Genomic DNA, 25,078 nt, shown 5'->3' on the forward strand with positions numbered 1-25,078 from the left:
AAATATTGTTTAATTTATAAAGAAACAAACATGTTAATAGTGACATTGTTTGTGTATCTTTAACTGTACATGTTTAGCAAATATTAAGTATTAGATATAAAAAACAAAGTTACTATATAACTTTTACTATAGATTTAAAGTAGGTTATAAATCCTCTTTGACAGAAGTAGCCTTTTTTGATCTGTGATATATATTTTCTCGACCAGGAAACAAGGCAAAATCAACTATGGAACAAAAATACAACGAACAAAGTCAATTACATAAATACACACTTTTTGACGTATTTTCTTGTTGGTGGTAACAAGGTAAACTTAACATTGGCCTCGGAAAAGAATTCATTCGAGCCAGCAGTGGTCGTCAGGCCCGTACCAGACAGTTTTTTCGGACAATTTTACCGGGGCCCGGGCCTCGACACACGTCTATTTGAAGGGATCGTGTCGACGAATATCTTTTCCGGGGCCCGTCAAATCTAAATACGGCCCTGGTGGTCATACACGTACAACGCCTACTAAATGTCGTACAATTGTATAGCAAACTTTTACTATACATATAAATACCATTATGAAATCTATTTTAGTTGTCTTTTGACATAAGTAAGCTTCTCAGAGCTGTGCATGTATATATATTTTCTTGATCGGGGAAAACCAAAATCAACCATGGAACGGAAAATACTAAGACTGGAGAACATTTTAATGGCCTTAAATACACACTTTTAACGTGTTTACTTGATCGTTACAAGAAGGCAAATTCAACAGCGGCGTCTAAATTACAATTCACTCGAACAAGAAGTGCTCATACAGGTGCAAACCCTAAAAAATTGCGGGCGAAGCCGCGGATAACTGCTAGTAATATATAACACGATACTGAAATCGTATTTCATTTGATACTGCATAATTGCCTGGCGCCAGATAACAATGTGACGTGCGGTGCTCGTGCCGTACGCGGCGAAAGGTTATGAGACGGGATCGGCTGACCGGTTCGATTAGCTTTTACCGATGGAGATTTCCTCCTCAGTATCTGAGTCAGGGATCAGTGGTATTCGTTAGTGACTTACAGGGCGCACGATCGCGCATCGGAGCAGGCGGAGCTTGTTTCCTCATGGTCAACTGCAGGAGCGTCAGTGTTACTTTGCATCTGTATACATATACAGTGCCGGTTTGTTGTGTGTTAAAGTCTGACTGGGCCTACTTTTGACGATATGAGGCCACTTGCTACGCATTTGGTGCTTCATATTTTCTTATTAGGTAAAGTTTACTAGGATTAAATCTGTTTACTGCTATTTTTTTCCTTTAAGCACATAAAAATAACAAAATATGAGGTTAAAAATCGAAAATATATAAACCCTAATTCTTTTATTTCGTAATTTGTAATATTATTAATGGCTGGCTATTAATCCTAATACAAAAAAAATAACTAAGAAGGAATTAAAAAATTCTTAATACAGTACAGTGGTGTAAAATAATAAAAAAATCAACCTTGTATAAAACTCATTGTGGAATAATTCAATAATATCTCATAAAGTTGCCACTGACTGATACTAATAATGAGTGATTTTGTTGGTATGTTCGACAAAAACAACAAATAACTGTTTTTGTTGTCAATTAGATAAACAAGCAATTTTCAGCTGTGTTATGTTACAATAACATATCATAACAAGGTCAGCTTCATAAAGACTATACTCATGATCTGATGTTAAATGAAATCAACATGTAATTCATATTATAAATATTGTAATAAAAGGTTTTTGTAAGATTTCTAATTTTGTATGTTTTAAAGGACAATAAATTATCAGCCAAAATAAAAATCATATTTGGGTATTGGTCTAAAAACAACAAAATCATGTAACAATTTTTATTGAAAATTACCATTGATAGAGTATTAAACTGTTGAGGAAATTTTAAATCCAGGAGTGCCCAGAGTAGATATGGAGATAAGCCTCGTGTTACTTATGAGTATTTTCAATTAGATATTAACTCAAAAAGTTCAGAATTCTAATAATATGTTAACACACACACATGCATATAATATAGTCTGAATATGTAGTAGAATATAGTTAGAAAACGATTGTCATCTTACCTCATGTGGACAACTGAGCAAGTTGACTGACGGTCAAATAAAGTTCCAAAACCAGCTGGTGGGCAAGTTGAGTAGTTTCGGCAGGGAGGCAGCCACTCCACCACTTTTCTGAACCCGTCCAAATACCACCACCCTAATTTTTACACTATCAACAGTTCTCCTGTATACCCAATGTAAGCAGTCCATAGGCATGTTTTGTGGTGTAATTATTTCGTTCAGATTATTTAGTAAAATAGGAACTACAAGTAAACATGAAGTGAATGGAAGAGGAAACATTAAAGAGCTATACCATGAAGAACATTTATGGAATCGCCCAAAGATAAACAAAGTGGTAAAAAGTATGTACACTTTCAAATAGTTTGCAGTAATCTGTTGCCTGAACTGAGCAGGTTCTCTATCACTGTGTTCTCAGTTCACTGTATTTTTTTTAAGACTTGGAGAAATTAGATAAAAAGAGTAGACAAATTATCTGTAGTTAATATGCGAAAATTCTTTGCACTTACCTGATATTGTTCATTTAATATTAAAGAATATGCACCAAGAGTGTCTTTGCGACTAATCCAATCTCTTACCCAAACTTGTGCTTCACTGTTTGTTTTCTCTTCCACCATTTTGTTTTCCATTTCTACCACCAAATCAAACAACCACCCATAATTGTTAAAGGTAAAGCTGAGGATGTTGTTTCACTGGACATTTCTGGACTGATTTACACAGTTCTATATAAAACAATTATATTTTTTGTGAATCTGAGTGTAGACACAGTTTTCTAAAACATGGCTAATAAAATTACCGAGTCAACTCAGCTGAGATTACTCGACTAAATGTAAACCAATTCAATAACTGCCAGTATTAAAAGTACTTATACACTATTAACCACCGTAGGCACATCCCTGCATCTCTCTAGACTTCCAGACTCTATGGTAGTGAGGAATTCAAAAATACTATGCTCAGTCTGTGAATGTAAAAAAATGTCCATGTTTTGACAAAAATCTTTTTGTTATCATTAAAAAGTTAAACAGTGAGAAGCTATTAATAGAAAGTATATTCCCACTCTGTACGATCAGCATAACTATGTTAAAGAAAGGTATAATAGTAAAATTTGTACACAAAAATAACAGTATTGTAGTGTTATATTTGTAATAAACTGATTTATTTGTTGCAGGGAATATAGTGGGGCAGGTTCTACAAAGGTAACATATTTAGTATTCTAACGTTGTCAATTTATTTTCTATTAAAATGTTATACAATTAAATTTATCTAATAATTACAATATGTTTGAAGTTAACTTAATTTTTTAATTATAAAATTACAATTAAATTTGGAAAATAGATTTCTGAGTTTGTTTCAAAGCATTACATTATTGATGATTACGGTATTTTATAATTTCATCAATGCCTTTTTCTTCCTAATTAGAATTAAACAATTGATAATGTGTGGTACAATATGGTATACTTATGAACACAATGATAAAATCAAATATGACACTTACTTACCGGTATAGTAGTTTCAAATAATTCAAAGCAGCGTTTTAAAATTCTAATACACAGAGTATGTATTGCATGCCATGTAACTAATGATTTATTGTGAGGTAAACAAATCATACAATAACAATAGTGGCTAATGGTAACCATTGAACAGCCCTTAGGTTAAGAGTTAAAAATAACTTTGTCTGATAAAATGATACCTAGGTACTTTAATTTTTATGCTTCTCTTAAAACTACCATAAATATATTTCTCAGGTAACATAACTTTAGAAAATAAAGAAACTTATGTTTGACACTGGATGGTACTTCTATTGGTAGGCCTATGACTACTATGTTTCTATTAGTTTGAAAAGAAATATTTCATTAACCTTTCAGTACCTCATGTGATTGTGTCAGAGGGATGTGAATTTAGGATAGAGGTTGAATTGTAAAGCAGAAAGCAGTACTTAGAACTTGGGTAGTTTATAATATGTGATAGGTACCTACAAAATTGCCAGTTCATCTGAAGATAATTAAAAACTTCAAGAGGTATTGTGAATTTTTTAATAATTAGAAGAAAACAACAGTACATTAAAGGCATATGTATTTTAGAATGATTCATCTCTGTGAGTTAATACTTGTTCAGTGATGCTAATTATGAAACAGTAAAAATTATATCACTTTTATTTAGCTGAAGTATGTTCAGGAGACGTGGATCTCTAATTGATTGCTTAATGCGTTGCTCCACGTTTGTAATCTTTCTCATATTTTCAATGTGAGTCACCACTAACTTATATAGATGCATTATGAGTGCGATATGGTTCACGGGTGACTCTTAAGATGGCAGACTAGCATCTAAAAGTTTGGTACAGGTCAGCGGTAGAATGCTCTGGGTGAAATTGGCAGAACTACCCGTTTATCTATTAGGGACCGCCATTGTGTACTGTGTTTACTTTGACCTGTAATGAGCCATCTGTAACTCATGCCGCACATACCCCAGGAGGGTTCACTTCTGGCTGGTTCAAATATCTTCCAGTTGACTGGGTATAGTAAAACCGATATATCACTTGAATTGCGTAACCCTATGGATGTCCAGGAGCGACATGTCACTAACCGCAAATGTCAAGATATTGGGGTGCACGGGTAGTCGATAGGCTAGTCTACAGCAGAGGATGACTGTTGGAATTAGTGAAGCAGTTAAAGGCAGTTACTAGCCTGGGCATAGAGCATACTACTCTTACCCGCTTTGACTGGAGAGGCTGATACAGAGCTGGCCTCTCCTTCTAAGGTGACATGACTGAGATAATACCCACAATCTTTTCATCAATCGTTATATCTTGAGAACTTTCTACCAAAACCTACAAAATTTAATGCATTTTTTTGAAGAAAGTCTGACTTGGAGAGTATAAATTATATTTTAGATCATGTTCCCATGACAATTGAAATATCCTCATGATAAATTCAAATCAGTAATTCAAATTGGATTCTTGAATCTATATTCATTTGGAAACCAAACCATGTACCCAGTTTTCTGCACTGTAGAAAATATGATGGTTTATCACCTTCATTTTTTTAATTCATTAAAATTTGCTGTATTTTAAAATCATTTGTACATGTAATTTATTACATTTTTATGCCAAGGAATTAATGTTTTTTTTACTATATTTTCATTCATAACATTGCTTTTTTTCTCTAACGAAAGAGGTATTTTTAATCAAAGTAGAATTTTTTTCAAGGGGATATTTTATATTGCAAATGAAACAAAAAGTATTTGTAAAACGGTAATGTATATTTTATGATGTAAAATAAACAATCGTTTTTTGATGAGGTCACAGGATGAAGAGCCACAAGATTACTGCCGTCTGCCGCCATTACCCAGCTTCGGTAACTACTTCCTTGCACTTTGCTACGGGCAGGATAATCCCAACCCGGCGTGTCTCAACGTGCCTAACACCCCAATACCTCCAGGCTGGGTGCTCACGTACATCTGTAACCAAGGGGCGTACTTTCCCCGAGGCCAGGGCTTCGTAGACAGTCGCTGTCAAGGGGGACAGTGGGTACCTCCACCACCTCCTTGTAAAGGTGAGTGTAACTATCATGACTGAACTTATAGCTGGAGTCCATTGTTTACTTTAAATTGATTGTTTTAATACCTTAAAAAGGTATCAATAAAGTGCTTAAATTCATTATGATAAGAATTGATTAAAGTTAATACAAATATAAACCATTAAAGATTACAGTAGTATGAAGTTTATTGTGTCTCTCACAATGTAAAGTAACAAATCGAAAAACATCTTTGAACCAGCTTTATAATTATTGTTATGTACTGTGATTGCAAATAGAGCGTATAGGCTTTTTCATTTTTAAAATTGATTTTCAATGTTAGAAGGAAATACTAGAAAGTTTAATGATACATTATTTTGGGCAACTTGTATTTTGGACAGTTCAATTATGTATGTTTGCTCAAGAACAATAATTAAATTCTATTCTAAGTGGTAGAAAGAAACATTGTTGATTTTTTTATGAACTACCAAAGATTACAACCAAGAACGTGGCCAGGAAAAAATTTGGAGGGGTGGTCCAGACAACTGATATTTTCCTGTAGTAGATAAAGGGTAAGTCCCAATTTTGTTCCTTATAAAGTTTTTGACCCGTTTCTTTATTGAGAGCCATCTCTCAGCAGTACATATCAGTAGTACTGATTTATTAAAATAATAATAATCGTTTACTAAAAAAGTAATTAAAAAATATTTAAAATTTGTGGGGAACCTCCTTCGCTGGCTACGTCCTTGACTACAACAGCATTGTTTGTTGTGTCAGACAGTCACTCAGCACTCGATAGTTAAAGAGGAAAGTGATAATAACATAAACTATGTATTATTTTCTAATAAAAGGTAAATATAAACTACAAGATAACTGATTGGTGCCAATTTAGTACTGCTCTACATAACACATAGCATAATTAGCGTCTAGCATAGGCTTGTGTTGCATTATTTTATAAGAACGCTTGTGTTGTTTTTAATCAAACTAAAATCTCTCATGTTTACGACACAGAAAGAATCTGTAGCATTCCTCAAGATCCTCCCAATGGCCGGTATACCTTACACCCATTGGAGTGCAAGAAGGAGAACTGTATTTCCGACCACTCTCGTCTCCGAGACAACTCTCTGCTGATCCTACAGTGTGTGGCTGGTTACGAGCCTCGCATGGACAACAGTGCCTTATGTATCGCCGGAGACTGGTTCCTGCCTCTTGGATGTCAACGTGAGTTCTCACATACAATCATAGCATCACCACACTTCACCACTCATGAAAATATTGCTCTAAAATTTCAAATGAGGTTAAATTCTTTTTTGGTTCCTCTCTGTCGCTACTCAAGTAATGTTTGTTTACTTGCAGGAATTAGACTCTTTAGAGCATGGAATTACAACAGCAAAATTGTTATTCTTTTGTAAGAAAAATTATGTACCTTCATTGCTCAAGTTTTAAAAAAGTCTAACAATTGCACATTTTTAGAAAAAACGAGCATTGCAGTAGAGGCAGTAAATGATAATGGTGACTCCACAATTTAATTTTAGTTAATGATTCTCTTGATAAAATGTTAAATATTAATTAACTGAATTAATACTTAACATTGAAATTGATTGGAATATTTTTTCAGGTATTTCTAATCGGACATCAAATAACGAGGATAATTCTCTGATTCCAAGGTAAAGTTATGACATCCAATCAGATAAACATCATCATCATCTGATACATCCCATCATTTTCTTTTGAGAATTTATTCTTATCCACCATAGCTCCCATCTCTATTGTTGGCTATTCTTTCACATACCTGTCCATTCTTCACAATATGCTCACCTACTCTGTACTTCATAATGTACTGACCTATAATATTGGTCTTCCATCCGGTATCACCTCCTTTACTGCCCTCTTCTTTGCAGCATATCTTCATTTGTTCTTTTTAATATTCAAACCACTTAATACTATAATTTTAGTGATCCTGTGTTTGATATTTTGCCTCTGTCATTCCCAGTCTGTCTGTTCCAAGTGTAAGATAAAATTACTTTCAATTTGTCAAATTATAAAATAAAAATCATAGTAAATTAAAAGTAACATGCAATTTGGGATTTAAAAGACTGTACGTCTTTAATTACAGAAGAGCCTTGTTTTCCAAACAATAATAGAATCATCTTTTTTGTCTATGTAAAATATATTTTAGAACTTCAAAAACTCATATTATAATGAGGGACATTTTCAGTATATTGGAAGATTTAGAATGCTCATTGAAATTGTTATTGCGAGTATTATTATGAATAGCATTGCACATTCTGCAATTATTTTCTTCTCCTACTTCGTCCTTTTTCTGTATCTATATATATATAAATGTGAATGTTTGTTTGTATGTTCCGTTATAACTCTGGAACCAATGCACGAAACATCGTGAAATTTTGTACAGTGATTCTACACGTTCCTGGAAGTAACATAGGCATACTTTTAGAGAGGTGGTTTGGTCCACTGGAAAATGTTTTATTAATTAATTTTTAATTTCTAAGTAGTTGTTGATTTTATAATATTTTACCTTCGATCCGGCAGACTGCGCTGCGACACGTAATACAAAATGAACTGATACTTAACAGCTGTTTATACTTTCAGCTGAAGTTCATCAAAGAGGCAGAAACATTTGTTTACATTAAAAATTTAGAAAATTATTATTGTTAAGTGCTTAATTAGTAGTGTAATGCAGATTGCAAAGACAAAGTTATTACCTAATTTTAAATTTATATTGCACCAATGGTCAATAAACTATCTAATGCAAAGAAAATACTATTGAACGCTGTTATAAAAACCACCTCATTGTACAAAGCCGTGAAAGTTTGTACATAAGGTAATCGAATTTGGTTAGACCGAAGGTAAATGAAAAGAGCCGAAAGAAGACGCTTTATGATCGAAATTGGTTTTCGTTGATACATTTTCTTGATCGGAGCACAAGGCAAACTCCACAATAATACTGGAAATATCTTAGACAGAAAATTAATTTTAACAAACCGAATTTGATTCTTTATAACCAAAATAGTTTATCGACATTCATCTATACAAAGTAATTATACTGAATAACTTATCAACACCTAGCAAAAACTACGAAAGACAGATCAGGAAATATTGTTCATACCTTCATAATGCGCTCAAGAGGCTCACGAAGGAACGACTATCAATTATATCAGGAGTGTTTAAGAATGTGACAGAAAAAGAATAAGTGAATATAGTGTATTGTTTTTCAACAGGATATTGCGTGCGAAGCCGCGGGAAACTGCTAGTTCTAAATATATATTACTAGCAGAATCAATCTGATCTAATCTTCTGATGTATGTTTTGTAGGATGAGCAAATCCTGTCTGATGCCAACACCCCCAAAACATGGTACTTACATGTCTCCAATGTGCTATGGGGACACTAGTCTTCTATCAGAGTGTGAGGGGATCCCAGGAACCCCTGCTCGAGACTCCTGGACCCTCACATTTCTCTGTGACAAGGGGTACCAACCCTCCAACAACCAAACACTCTACCACTCCAAGTGTGTCGATGGTCAGTGGTTGCCTGCGCTGCCTTCATGTTCAGGTCTGCTATTGACTGCATAATCTGTGTTCTGTTTCATGTGGGAGGGACAGTGAAACAATACATTTATCTGTTCATTTACAACCAAACCAAATACCTGTCAAACGACTTTTATTTACATTAATTAAATTTGCATAAATGGTCTGATTTAATTTCAATAAACATTGAATCACAAAAAGTAACCGCTTCACCGGGACTTTTAACAGTGGCAAAAGTCTGATAACAGACTTGTATTAATGACTGACCTATATTATTAATATTTATTTTCTTACTGTCACCTATTCAATACTAAATATTAACTCCAAATCCTATATTCTGGTCCATGCCCTTTATATTGAAATTGTTCAAGTAACAAACACATTTAAGAAATTTTTGTTAATCTAAAATTTTACAATTTCTAACAACATCAACTAAGATGATCATTCTTTAATGCCATCTAGTAACAGTAAGGAAACTAAGATTTGATTAAAACTTTCAAAACATTGATATATTAGGTAAATCAGTTAAATTTAACTAATTGATCTCTTAGGGATGTTCAAACTTAGTTTTGTGTTTACAGTATCTCTGGAAGATGGATGTACACAACCACGGAACCCTGCACATGGACGTTACACTGTGACATGTGGAGACACACAGTGCGCAGGGGTAGCTGGCTCGCTAGTTCCACGCGCGAATAAGCTCTCTCTCTCTTGTAACCCTGGTTACCGACCTGTGGAAGGCTACGTCATTTCCACTTGTACCGACAGGATGTGGACACCTCCTCCCCCTACTTGTGTTGGTAAGCTGGCGATGAATTATTGAAAAAGCCTGCATAATGTATTTCAAAGAAAGGAAAATTACATTACTTTTTTATGAACTGATTAATTATAACTACTATATGGAGCTCACATGTGATGTAGGGAGAGATATAGGAGAAGTACATTAGATTTGAGTGAATCCCTCGAACTAGTCATTCCAAAAATATGCTGTTATACTTTTCCCACCCCTCCCGTAGTGCCTCTGTACCCCAGTATCAACTCATTGTCCTCACTGCATTCATGTGTCTTATTCAACTTAAGAGTCATATTAGACGTTTTTAACAGTATAGTTAACCTAGTGCATTATTTAATGAGTACTCGTAATTTATGAAATACCAAAATTTATTGATAATTGTCGTATAAATGAACTAAATTTCTTAATGTATGTATGGTAACTATTACAAAACAGACACAAACTATTTGTGTCTGCCAATACTTTTTTAATCCATGTAGTTTAAACGGATGAAATAAATTGATAACTATAAAAGTTGCAATAAAATTAATAATGCAAAACAATGTTGCAATTATATTACAATAATTTCAAACATTATAATTATTATCTACTAAAAATAGTCAAATAGATAAAAATAAAACAAGAATAACGGATGAAACAATATGATTAATAATACTATTATTAATCATATTAATAATTAATACAATTAATAATTAATACAATTAATAATTAATACAATTAATAATTAATACAATTAATAATTAATACAATTAATAATTAATACAATTAATAATTAATACAATTAATAATTTATTAAATTATTTATTGTAATTACAAATTAAATACATAATGTTAATTTATTCTAAAAATTAAGTAAATTATTCAGAGTCTACCATACGCAATGTTTTTAAAAATGCATGAAAAAAGATTGACGGGGAGACCTGAAAGGCGGAGGACGCATTCCTCTCGCTACTCCACTTGTGAGTTTCATGAAATTGTGTTATTGTCCGTCTATCTGTATGATAACTCTTGATAGAATGGTGATAGAGACTGGAAACTTGGTACACGAGTTCATCTTGGTCCAAGAAACAACAATGTTGATTTTGGAGTCAAAAGGTCTAATGGTAGTCCATTTGTGTGATTGCCTGTCTCTCCATCTAATCGTTTGTGTGATAATTCTTAGAAGAAAGGTACTAAAGACTTGAAACTTGGTACCTAGATCTTTTAGTCTAAGAGAGAACTGTATTCCTTTTGGGCTCAAAAGATCAAAGGGCAGTCCATCCATCTGTCTATGTGCCCATCTATAATAACTACCTACTTTGTTATGTGATGTCAGGTCCTTCAATATTCTGTTATATTGTAGCAAATACTTCTTTTTCACGTCTTTTTTTCAATACTTACCCTTCTTGCTTGGATAAAGAAACTGAAATGTACATAAGGGAAAAAATAATAGAAAATATAAAGGTTAATCTCTACCAGAGAACTATTAACTCTGAAACATCAGGCTGAAAATAAATGCTTGTAAACCAACTGTAAATTACATTTGTTTGTAACTACATACTGTACTAATTACAACTGTAAATTACATAACCTAATTATGTGTTAGGTTAATTATTTACCTGAAGAAGAGATCAGATTGCAGATCTTGAAACCTAGTATTACTGATTTTTTGTATCACTGAACGATGGCAAGTATTTGTAAAAATCCTTTTTCCTTCACAATCCTTCCATCATCAAAAAACAATTTTCAAACAAAGAAATTGAAATTACATTTCTGTAGTCTGAGCAATCATGCGATTTTTATGTTTAATTTGTTTCAGATGAGTCAAATAATACGATTCTCATTGATAGCCCAGATGTGAGGTAAAGTTTCATTTTAAAACTACTGTATTTTTACACAGTTAATTAGTATATTAAGTCATTTAAGTCTATAATTTGGCCTTAATCATGATAATATTGTTCAGGCTTAATATGATATTTATGTTATTTTGCTCAAAGAGAAGTTTTCCTTAGTGGAAACGTGATTGAAGAAAATAACAGTTGTCACTGATAAAGAAGGCAATTTTAAGTTAATTTGATTGTTTTGAAAGATGAGAATAAAAACAAAATACTTTCCAACTGCCATTAACACATTCGCTGTGGCTCTATGCTGAGTATGCTTAACCATCCAGTACACACTAGGACATCGTTGCAGTCAATGTTTGGATCCCATCAAGTGCAATATTGGTTATAAACTGCAGTTTTTGTTTAGTAAATTTATAGTTTTGTATTTATTTTAGACACAAAATTCATACTCATTACTCAAACATTCTTCTTGATACAACTGCAAGCATGTCTAATCTTTCCAATTGTGAATATCAAAATAAATATATTAATTTGAAAAGCTGCAACTTACAAATAGCTTTATTTGTACCCAAAAAAATTCCAAAACGCAATATCAAAAACTAATGTGTTTAAACATGCCCTTTAGTGAACTACAGGCCAAGTACAAGTCATGTGTGTTACCCCAGCCACCACAGCATGGTTACTACTCACTCTTCAGCAATAAGTGTTTCGGTGTTCAACTGGCTTCACCTGCGTGTCAGAGAGCTCCCGGGGAGAAGGTGCCTCACCTACAGGTACATTGTAAACATATTTTTTATCATTTCTTATAGTTCCAATAAAGACCCATAATTCAATTATTTGACAGTCCTATGAACCATTCATTTATCACTAAAAAAAAAATTTTCATGAATATCTTTTTGTGCAGCAACAAATTTAAATCGGTTAATTGACATAGCTGGTTTAGATCAGATTCTGTAAGGCTAGAAACTGGAAACCTCCACTAACTTTTGCTTAAAAGACATTTTATGCAGCTTACACAGTGACAGGGTATTTAGGAATAGAACTGCAATCTGACAAAATCCAATGGTGAAGAAAAATTAGTGAAGAATGGGTTAATAAAATTGACCTCACCTCGATAAAAGAGAAAACTAACTAATGCTTCCACAACAAACCAACTGAAGCCCACAAATTGTGGACTTTCCAGATTCAGATTTATCAAACAGCCCTTTGAATAAGGAATCCAAGGAATATTCTCCTCAGTGGATTAAGCCTTTTGCCAAGATCTGTTCTGCAATATATAACCTCTAAGTCATGTATCTTGTAGTTATTGAGGCCAATAACATGTTAATCTTGGACATTTATCTCACATGGAATTACTGGATGGTGATTTTGGATGATTCTCACTATATCACCAGTCTGGGACCAAAAATAAGGACATAAAAGTGTTTGCAGTTTAACATTGTGCTCATAAGGCAAAAGTAAAGATGGTTTTCTTTGCCCTTAAAAGATTGTTTTTGTTAGTCTGGTCCATTGGTTGTAATTCCATTTGCAATGGTCTCACAGGCTTGCTGCACTTTCTTGCTCAAATTGTATTTATAAAGGGAATATCTCATTGAAACATGTTAGTAATCTATCCCTCTGATACTATTCCTTCAGCTATAGTAAATACCCTGTGCCACCATATCAAAAGAACCAATATCCAGTACCTCTAGAATAGCTTGTTATTTCCTATTTCCTAGGGAAGACCAATATATATATGTCCTATTTTTTTCATACCATAAAATCTGAATTTTAAATATTATGTACATTTTAAAATAAGAAATAACCAAATCGTGAAGCCATTCTTATGTGAGATGCTCACCAATATATAGAATTTCCTTTTCTATTTATAATAGATACTGAACACAAAATGGGCTAAAATGAATTACAATCCACTATTTGTGACTTATTTTACAATACAAACCAAACTAACTTTTTTACTCTTTTAAATGAGTGTGTGGTGTCAATCTACTCTTCTACTATTGGTAGGTGGTGTCTGTCTCATGCGATGACGGCTACAGACTGGGAGGGATGAGTGGCGACAGTGTAACGGCTCTTACCAGCTGTGACGACGGCAACTGGAGCCAGCCTTTCCCGGAATGTTATAGTACGTTTAGTTATTTTAAGTCTCATTGAAGAACTTCATAAAGTTCATATGTACTTTTAAATTTGTAAAGTATCCAAGAAGCACTATCTTTACACAGGTAACGCTGATGGATTGAAATTAAAACTCCTCCTTTATCTACCACCCTCTCCTTTATAGTTGAATGTGTGGGCTTGAAGAATATGTGTCTAAGCTGTTGTAGCTCTTATGTGCCAATGACATAAACACCACTAATTTAGAGTGAACTATTTGAAATACTATAAATGCGGAAGTGAAAGGATTGCTTATTAACATAAATAGAACACACAACAGGGATCATCTGGCTGGTTTGTACCTTCCAGTTGAACCTACCACTGGACACAGCAAAAACCGAGGTGTCTCTTAAATCTGGGCAACCTTATAGATGTCCAGGAACCGCAAATGTCATCACTAACCGCAAATTTCAAGATTCTGGGGTTCAAGGGCAATTCGATAGGTCTAGTCTATTACGGGAGATGACTGTTGGAGTTGGTGGGGTTTGTTCCCTAACCTCAGAGGTTCTTGCTAGACTCAACAAGGGTGTGCCATCCCCTGCCTACTTTAACTGGGGAGGCTGGTTCAGAGTTAGCCTCCCCTTCTTTCGGGGGAGGCATGACTTAGTGCCCTAATTCTTTCTCATGGATCTCGATAGGAGGCGGCCCCTACTCACTAACCTTATCCATCCTGAATATCCTGTCACTCCGGAAGCAACACTAATGTTCTTACAGGACTAAGTGCAATTTATAAGCTTCTCGTCCTAAGGGAACAAAAAAAAAAAAAAACAAAACAACATAAATAGAATTATATAAAAAAGCAATTTTAGAAAGAAAATATTGAAATAAAATTGATTCCTATTGCAAAATCTCTTCTACAGTTGGTATGCTCACTACTTATGTGCTTATACTTATATGATGTACAGGATTGTGCCCGAATCTAAAGTCGCTGACAGTGGAGATGGAATGCTACCAAGGTCCCAAGCTTGTATCCTGTGATGCTCCCATGTTGCCAGGCTCCACAATCACCAGCAAATGTCGGTTAAACCACGCCACTGTAGATGACCCTAGAAACCTAGAGTGTCTAACCTCAGGACAATGGTCTGGCAGACTCCCATACTGTAAACCCAGTAGGTGACAATATTAAAGCAGAAATCAGTTATGATAAGCTAATTATCAAATAATATTCTTACTAAACTACTCTATAGTATTATCTTTAGTAAAGTAAAGTAGTCTTATTTTACCAGGCGAAGTTAGGGCTAAGAAGCCCTCTCTAACACTTAACCTGGGGACCAACAGCTTAAAGGTAACTTCCGAACCAACACTAATTGGGTGCGGGCAGGCGAGTTGCTTGGAAGGACTGGGTTGCTCAGCGGTCAGCCCATCCAAGCAGTAGCCACGCTCAACATTGCTTGATCCGGTTATCTTGCGATAACCGTTGTACCCACTACACTGCGCCATTAACTTAGTCATGGTTAAGAAACAAGCAAGGGAATGTCTAAACAACTAACTTCAAACCGTAACCTACAAATTTATGTTCTTCCACTTGTATATATTTTTGTGTTTAGTGCTTTTTGTTATAAAAATACTTATTTATATTTTTTAACTGATTGAATTTCCTAGTCAATAAAAATTCTGTGATTATCACTGAGTTAGATTTATTACAAGTGCAAACTAAACTGGATTGTTCTAGATTATTTTTGTTTTCATCTTTGTATTACAATATTTATACAATAATAATGTGATCCTTTTTTAAAATTCGTTATTTGTTCCTTAATCCAGCCTTCCTCTTCCAGATGTCTGTAAATTGTGTTTCATTCTTGATTTTCATAACTTGATTCCTGGAGTCTCACTTTGATACAGTTGTTATGTAATGTTCTTAATGTATCTCTATCAGTTATAACATACATCCCCCTACCACTCCCAGTCGACTCTCTGGTTTTCATAATTGGACATCTTATTGTATGACTACATGTGTAATTCACCTCTTATGCTACAGTTCACAATGCTATCACAGAACACTCCTTTCAGTTACGTTTTCACCACATTCATTTCCACTAAAACTATCCATATAACCCTTCCAGATGAGCTTACTTCTGACTGATCAGAACGTCAAGTAGAAATTAAACTTGATACAGCAAATTCTGTAAATTTTGCATACATCTGAGTAATCTGAGGATGCCCAGGAACAGTATGTCATTGACCACAGAGAAGGCACTTGGAGTCACTGGGTTTCTGTCAGCGCCAAAGACTGTTGGCAAGCATGTAGACCCTTTATCACCCTGTTTCAAATGGAATATTATGAACCATCTGTTTCCCTAATGTGGTAATGGCTGGAGCTGAGAGTATCCCACATTCCTCTACTCCATAGGATCTTGGTAGAAGGTGGTCCCAATTCTTCTCTAACCATAGCATAGATCTGAAAAAGAGGTCTGTTTGTTTCAACTGGTATAATATAAACAACCTCTTTTCCTAATGTGGTAAAGGGTTTGGCTGAGAGTATCCCAAATCTTTTTAGCCTCTGGATATTCTTCTCTAATCATCCTGAATGTCCAGAAGCAACAAAGAAGAACTTTCAGGTTTGAGAGGACAGCGGTTTACTGCTCCTTCCTCTAAAGAACATGCAAAATTCTGTAAATAGTAGCACTTATCCATTAATCTTTATATTGTTGAGAATACTTAGCCATATATTCTAGTAAGAATATATCTAACTAATTCCAGTACGGTTTATCCTAATATAGGCTACTGATTATTCCAGATTGTGGGCTGTCCAAACTACACAACTACGATATCGAGCCAACAGTGGTGGGTGGTACTGCTTCGCCCTTAGGCTACTTTCCCTGGCATGCCGCTCTCTACCAGCAAGGAGACAGCGGCAAGTGGGAAAATAAATGTGGTGGCACACTTATATCTCCTCATATTATACTTACAGGTAACTTTCACCAGGTTTACATTTAATTAACATCTTGTGGCTTTTTCACAGATTAATATTTAACATGCAGGTAGTTTCTGTAGTGTTTCCTACATATTTTTTGATAAATTTAATTAATAAATAATTATGGGAGGAAGTATATACAAACATTTTTTTTAGAATATAAGTAGTATTGTTAACACATAGGTAAATTAAAAATGTAATTTCTCAAGAAAGGATCAATGAACGTAGGTGATAGTACAGAAAGATAACTGTTTCCCTGGAATTCGACTACAATAACTGGTTACAGTAAGGTAGGACGGTTGACAATTAATTTCTTCAGCCTTATGATTGGATAGTTTATATAATTCCTTACCACTGTTGAACAACTATCCTTGTGCCACAGACCAACCTTTATTGGTTAAAGCCACCTTGTGTTGCACTCAGCGTTATAACAATTAATGCCTCCACTCTGCATTCTGCAGCATGTTTGTGTTGCATACACAGAACTCTCTGATACATGGTGATGAGGAGTCATTATTATACCAATAGATTAAAATAACCTCTACTAGCTAGAACTGTTTAATATGTATGTTCTTCACGCAGTCAATTATTTCATCATCTAACTGACAATACCATAAATTTCAATACAGGCTGGATCGAAAAAGATATTCATGAACAAATTACTCACCATAGAATTCTGTTATACATTCACCATTATTAATATGGCCAAACTTAATAGCATTAAAATCTTCCACACCTCAATAGCCAACTTAGTAACAAATTCTCCTCGTGTTACAGCTGCTCACTGCGTCACGCAGCAGGCCAACAAGTTGAGTCCAAAACAGATTAAGGTAGCTCTGGGCAAGTATCACCGTGACTGGTACGCTAATGAGACAGAGACCGTCACGAGAGATGTGAGTAATTTAAGTCTATTTTATTTTATTACAAGAACAGACTGTTCTCCACTTTAACACCTTCACTATAGCACGAGACATACACCGAATTCAGAACTGCAGGGATAGAAGGAAGTTGCTCTCTCACTTTGTTTATTTTTAAATATTATATTATTAAGTATTTTAGAATTGTGAGAAAGGAACAAAAGACTTCCATCTAACCTAGCATGTAAATAAATTAGTACGTTAAATAAAGCTTTTGTTTAAGTGTTCATTTGATTTGAAATTTTTTAAGTAAAGGACTGAATGTAACAAGACATATTGAACATTACACAGGAAACATAAACATAAACAAACATTCTAATTAATTCAAACACATTCAAAGATCAATCATATTTAACAAGTTGAATGTGGCAGACACCTCACCGTGCAGGACAGGAGTGAGACTTATCGTTCTATAGAGCCGCAGTGAAGGTGTTAACTACATGTACTATAGCTAGACAGTTATTGTACTGCAGTTAACAGGTCTGAGGCCAACGCTTCACCATGCAGAAAAGGAGTGAGACTAATTGTTCTCACTCAGTATAGAGCTGCAGTGAAGGTGTTAACTACATGTACTATAGCTAGACAGTTAATGTACTGCAGTTAATGGGTCTGCGGCCGATGCTTCACCACGCAGAAAAGGGGTGAGACTAATTTATTGTTCTCACTCAGTATAGAGCCACAGTGAAGGTGTTAACTACATGTACTATAGCTAGACAGTTATTGTACTGCAGTTTAACATGTCTCCGGCAGACACTTCACCGTGTGGAACAGGTGTGAGACTTATCGTTCTCACTCAGTATAGAGCCGCAATGAAGGTGTTAACTACATGTACTATACCTATGGCTGTTAGATAACCTATTTTATACACTAGATGAGTTCTTCCGATTAAAAAACATTTTATTTTAAATTCCCGAATGCCATTGGCTGTATTTGAGTATTGTAGTTTATGTTTCCGTAACATAAGATATAATTAATCTAAGATTTATAACTGACTTGGCTATATTTATAATGAAAGCTGTAATGAGACTTTATCAATGATCTTTATTTTATGGCAATAAAAAATGTTGATTGATTGTTGATTGATATAGCTAGACAGTCTTTGTACTGTAGTTTAACACGTCTCCGGCAGACACCTCACCGTGCAGAACAGAAGTTAGACTTATCGTTCTCACTCAGTATAGAAATGCTGTGAAGGGGTTAAACCACTACTCTGTACAAAATACGGTAACTTAAGAAGAAGCTCCTTTCATTTTAGCCTGTGAATAATAATTTGATTCATGTACAATTAACTTCTGAAGATACAAGATGTTTAGTAATGAACAGCACTGAGACTTAACTGTATATATGAGTTTTGAGTAAAATTGTATTACTTTAAAAATTAAATATTTGTGGAGCTAACAAAACTAACATTAATATTTATTGATTTAATAATTCTTTCAGATAACCATTAAATCGGTAATGTACCTACTCTTGACCCATTTCCAGGTAAGAGATATTGAAATCCTACCCAACTACTTGGGACAGGAGTCTTTCCTGGATCTGGACATTGCTCTCATGGGTTTAGACTCCCCTGTGCCAGTTAACAGTTTTGTCATGCCTGCCTGTGTGGACTACTACCTCAACCATCCTTTGCAACCCGATATGACTGGTTATGTGAGTATAATTCAGTTTATAACTAAACAAATTTTAGTTCCAGTGGAACTTGATTAATTGCAATGCTTCTCTTCCGAGGGAATTCCATAATAGATGGTGTGAGTTCATATGGAAGATAATCTATGTTTTTATTCATTCAAGAAATTATTGTATAATTAAAAGCAGATGAATATATGTTGTGTGTCCCATAAATCAGTTTTCTTTTGCAGTTATAAGACTACACCAGTATCATTAACTCTATTACAAATTCAATTGTTAATTTATTCTGGAATGAATTTTAGTTTACAATAATAACATCTTATTTTTTATGAAACTTTTAAAACCCAGAGTGTCATATGTCTAGCTCGTAGGCTGGGGCAAGACCCTTGAGTGTGCCAGAGGAGAGAGTTGTGGGGACACAAGTGACACTCTGATGTACACCAACACATCGTTTCTGTCCTTCCGTCAGTGTTACGAGGCCATGCAGCGCATCAAGAGGCTTCCTTTCTCCCGGATCACCACCGACAAGTTCTGTGCTGGCAATGGAACATGTTAGTATATTTATGTTCATAGTAGATTTTAGTATGCTACGTTCATAAAGAGCACATTAACATTTTGAGTTTTTCAGTAAATGTCCTACCTGATGGTTCCAAGAATATTTCAGAGATGATTTTCGATTAGCATTTGAGTAAGCTCTCTGTCACTATATCTTGATACATATTTAATGCAGTTTATTTAAAGTCTTAATTATTTTTCTCCCAGAAAGTATAAAAAGTACAAAATTGTCTAGTTAGAAACATTTTTAAGCAAAGACAATCCAAACATAAATTTCTCACTGAGATCACGGACTAGGACTATTATCAGAATTCAATAATGTTTCAGTGGATCCTGTTCTTATAGTGAGACTTTTACGTTATTTCTTTTCTTGGACCTTATTTTCCATTCAAAATTGTGTTTTTACTCAAGGAAGAAAACTTTTCACAATGCTCCCAACTCAAAAAATGCAAACTGTTTCTCCTCTGAATAAGTAAAAAATTCAAGCAATTTCACTGTTTTTATCTGACACAGATTTCTTGAATATAAATTATATAATTTCATATAAATGAACTCATATGCTGTACTTGAATACATTTATGTAAAAAACAAGTGAAACCTGATAAGTGTCATGTAGGTCATTACAGTCGCGTTTTTTAAATAGATGGTTAATAGATCATTATATGAAATTGATGTTATATAGCTATGAGATTCCATTTTTTAACTCTGGTATATATTATAGTCCGGTCAATTTAGCCAAAAAATAGGGGTAACTTTGCATTAATTCCCAGAAAGCTGAAAATTTGCATAGATGTTAGGGACAGCATTGTTATGAAATTGTGAAAAGTCCCTATCAATCCCATGTCTGCAAAATTTTTTATTCAAGGTCAAATTTCACAAAAATAGGTTTTTTTGAATTTTTTAGCGAAACGGTTAGTTTTATAAAACAATATGTCAAACAAAAATTGTAGATCATGCAATTATCTACAAAAATGGTCCTTATGCTTTTTTTCATAATACTAACCATTTTTGTGAAAAAACAATTACAAACTTTCTTAAGCTGTATTGTCCATAATAAGCACGACTAAGCTGCCTATGATATCATTGGGCGTGTAATATAAGTAAAACTGTAAGTCTGCGTAACTAATACATTCATATTGACCGATAATTCTGAGAATATGATATTAAAAAAACATGTGCCCTTTGAACAATATCTGCCTGTCATTCCATTGTTCGAGTGGCCGTTCCATCTACCTGCTTTTTTGAGGTCACACCTAAATCACCGTTAGTCTTGAAATTCCTTCGTAGTGAAAACACGTAGTTATTTCAAATATTCTGTGCTAAAGTTTATGCTGTATTCACTTTTTGTTGAAAATATGTCGCAATAGTGTTTTATTTGCACTAAACTTTGATGTGAATGTGTTATTGTTGATCGCGGCATGAAGACGTTACTTAACGCGAGTATTCAAGGGGGGAATCAATTTACTGATTACTTGAAGAATGTAAATTCAGCTACAAATAATGTGCAGTGTCGCAAACAATATAATAGAAAGAGTACAATTGCAGCAGCAAAACGGAAACATGAAGAGGAATCAGCTAGTACCTCTCAAAAAGTCCTCCTTGTACACATGTAAGTGAGTCATATTTTTCCTTCAAAAATTGTTGTTTATTTTGCGGCGACGAGTTGAGTGAGAACTCTTTCCTTTAAAGACTCAGTTATGAAAGCAGCTCAGTCTCGTTCTGATGACACCGCAAAAACTATTGTTGCTCGCATTGGGTTTGTACACGATTTAGTTGCTGCTGAAGCTAAGTACCATTATGATTGCTTTGTACCATTTTTAAAGCCGACCTCTGGAGGCTAAGTTGGCCTTCCTCAAGATTAAGCATTGTATCTCGCCATGGGGGAAATATTTTCATATATTGAAAGTAGTGATGACTGCCACTTTACGTTAGAAGAATTAGAAAATATTTGTAAAAACTTAAGTGTTGATAACAGAAAAATTTAATTACGGTTAAGTTAAATTATGGTAATAGAGTCATTATTACTCAGAAACTAGGACAAATAACATTGTATGTTTTCTTATTAATTATCATGATATTATCAATCAAGCTTGGAGAGAAAAAAAACCTAAAGGTAAAGAAGAGCAATTGAAGGTCCTATCAATTGCAGCAGCAATTATTCAGGAAGATAATCAATCGGTTCAGTCATATACAGTTTTTACATGCTATGACTGGCTGTGATACAACATCAGCAATGTTTCAAAGGGGTAAAACAACAATTTTTTAATTGTTTGAAAAAGAAAAGTTTATTACCTGTGCACAAGCTTTAGAAGATATCAACTCTTCAACAGAAAATCGCTTTCTTCTTTCTTTATATGGAGCTCCAAAAAATTACTTCCATAGACAAATTACGTTACTTATCTTTTGCAAAACAAACACGTAATAAAGAACGTGTGTAATTAACCTGCCTTACTCCAACCGTGCCTTCCACTCACCAACAGTTTTGTCATGTATATTACTAGGTTCAGGTGTGGCTTGGTAATCAACTAGACCCAGAACAATGGGGTTGGAAGTATGTCAATAATGCATTGGAACCAACCCACACGCTTCTTCCACCTGCACCAGAAAACCTTCTTAATTCTGTTTTATGCAACTGCAAAAAGGGGTGTAATTTAAAATGCGGCTGCAAAAAGTAGGCTTATTTTGTTCACTAGCGTGCACCACTTGTCAAGGCCAATCATGTTCAAATGTTGTATCGCTGTTAGTACAATTTATGTCTGCTCAAGAAGATGAGGAAGAAGAAGAAAATAGAGAGAGAAGAAGATGGAGGGGAAGAAGAGGAAATAATTAATGACGATGATGATGAAAAAAATATGTTTACAATAAAGTATAACGGGACTTGTCACTCGAGCTGTACCTGATCGACAACGACCACACTGACAAGAGTACAACAACTGAAAAGAATAACCAAACATTCATTAAAGTTTACTAGAATAGACTGTGGAATAGGCCTATCGGGGAAACCACATTAAAAAAATTGTGCTAGGTACACTACCTCATAGGTGGCGTGAAAATGTGTTTATATTATAGACAATACTCGTACAGCGTAAGAAAAGTAGTAATTGTTTTTCCTCAAAAATGGTTAGTGTTATGAAAAAAAGCATAAGGACCACTTTTGTAGATAATTGCATGATCTACAATTTTAGTTTGACATGTTTTTTCATAAAACTAACCGTTTCACTGAAAAATTCAAAAAAACCCATTTTTGTGAAATTTGACCTTGAATAAAAAAATTGCAGACATGGAATTGATGGGGACTTTTCACAATTTCATAATAATGGTGTCCCTAACATCTATGCAAATTTTCAGCTTTCTGGGAATTTTTGCAAGGGTCAATGTCGAAATTGACCGGACTATTATATGAGTGAGTGATATAAAGAATGAGCATGCATACTATAATTATAACCCAAGTATACACTTTTAAAGTAGAACTGTTGGGAAACACTGAATCAAATCTCGTTACCTCAGAACAGATTCTAAAGATGGTTCGAGATTACCATTTATACCAGGAATCTCTTATGATGTCCACGTTAAAAGCTCTGGTGATAATGGAGTCTTATAAAGATATCAAAATGTCACTAAGGAAGTGTTGTCAAACAGTATAGCTGTGGACCTTTTGTTTGGAATGTTTATTAATTAAAATTGATCAGAACCCATTTGTCTAAAAAGTATTCCTAATAGCAAGTGGTCTCAGGTGAAACGGAACAGCATACAAGCAGTGCTGTACTCTTTTACAGAGGCCTAAGTGATATACAGAGTGAAATATTTCAAGGAAGCAGGTAGTCCCATCAAGACAAAAGAACAAAAAAATTCTTGTTCCAAAAGCCGTGTCCATCCTATCACATGAAGTAAGTAAGTAGTCATTGTCATTCACCACTTTTTAAGTATCTGTAAGATATAGTACTGATCAACAAAATACATCCAAACTTACTGATAGAAATGAAACTAATCCTTCCTGCTCAGTCAGAATAAATAGGTAGACTTTGTGATAACTAAAATATTATTAATTTATTCCCATGGGATTTATACCAAACAGGTACTCATATCTCAAAAAACATTTGAAATAAAAACATTGTTTATAACAAAAAGTTTAGGAAATGTTATAATAATTTCAGAAGACTGAGTTTTTCTGTAGCTTCATAAATAACAAAAGTTGTCAGTTAAAAGTTATGTTTAAAGGTTTCAAGAATCAGCATAGCTGAATGAAATTCAGATTTAGTTACCTAGAAGGGGGCAGTGTTAGAGGAGTTATCTTCGAGTTTGAAGGTATCAACTATGTATATGGTGTGGCCAGTACCAAGATAAGCCTCCAAGATAGCTGAATGTTTGTGTAATTTCTATGACGTGTTCTCAGATTCAGTGGCCCAGCAAGGGGACAGTGGTGGAGGAGTTACCTTTGAATTTGAAGGTATCCACTATGTAAAAGGTGTGGTCAGTTCCAAGATAAGCCTCCAACATAGCTGCAATGTTTGTGTAATTTCTATGACTTGTTCTCAGATTCAGTGGCCCAGCAAGGGGACAGTGGTGGAGGAGTTACCTTTGAGTTTGAAGGTATCCACTATGTAAAAGGTGTGGTCAGCTCCAAGATAAGCCTCCAGGACAGCTACAGCTTCTCTGCATTCACGAATGTCTCTCATCACATCACATGGATACGCGGAATGGCCTCCTACTTTGATAAAAGAATACTTGAAAAGACTTTACAGTTGTAAACAAACCTATTGTTTATTCAAATATGTAAATACCTTTTTAATTCTACAGAATTTGAAGTAGTCTGATATGGAAGCTATGTTATAAGAAGCACAAGATGAGTTTCCTATGGGCATACTTTGGTTATATACTTTGGTTTAGTCTTTGTATGCATAACATAAACCATGAAAAAAGCTTCATAAGTATGTTATTTACTAGATGTTATGTGCTGAAAAATGAAAGTTCAAATTGGTCCCATTTTCTAAACTTGTGTATTGGTTAGCTTGTTTATTTAGAATCCTTTTTCATAGATTGTTCTGAATCTTCTTTCCTTGAAAATGTACAAACCTTTCTCTTAGTGTTTGTTGTGTGTGTGTATATATATACAGGGTGACAATTAAGTCTGGAACCTCTTTTCTAATTTTTGAACCAC

The 25,078-nt window shown here is 34.3% G+C and overlaps 1 protein-coding gene across 1 annotated transcript; it reads left to right on the forward strand.

Moving 5' to 3' along the window:
* The first annotated feature begins 1,026 nt into the window (after positions 1-1,026).
* LOC124352979 (complement factor I-like) lies at positions 1,027-25,078 on the forward strand. The gene is made up of 16 exons (XM_046802742.1): positions 1,027-1,244; positions 3,239-3,266; positions 5,368-5,621; positions 6,594-6,803; positions 7,201-7,249; positions 8,919-9,157; positions 9,714-9,932; positions 11,724-11,766; positions 12,374-12,521; positions 13,756-13,873; positions 14,808-15,011; positions 16,640-16,813; positions 17,594-17,709; positions 19,219-19,386; positions 19,730-19,916; positions 24,457-25,078. Exons 1-16 carry the CDS (start codon positions 1,199-1,201, stop codon positions 24,666-24,668), a joined length of 2,415 nt encoding a protein of 804 aa, XP_046658698.1. The 5' UTR covers positions 1,027-1,198; the 3' UTR covers positions 24,669-25,078.

This window comes from Homalodisca vitripennis, chromosome 1 (genome assembly GCF_021130785.1).
Source record: "Homalodisca vitripennis isolate AUS2020 chromosome 1, UT_GWSS_2.1, whole genome shotgun sequence".
Classification (NCBI taxonomy): domain Eukaryota; kingdom Metazoa; phylum Arthropoda; class Insecta; order Hemiptera; family Cicadellidae; genus Homalodisca; species Homalodisca vitripennis.

Coding starts and splice junctions, on each gene's coding strand:
- LOC124352979 (XM_046802742.1), top strand. CDS start 1,199: ATGAGGCCACTTGCTACGCATTTGGTGCTTCATATTTTCTTATTAG. Junction 9,158..9,713: donor TGCGCTGCCTTCATGTTCAG/GTCTGCTATTGA, acceptor TTGTGTTTACAG/TATCTCTGGAAGATGGATGT. Junction 11,767..12,373: donor ATTGATAGCCCAGATGTGAG/GTAAAGTTTCAT, acceptor CATGCCCTTTAG/TGAACTACAGGCCAAGTACA.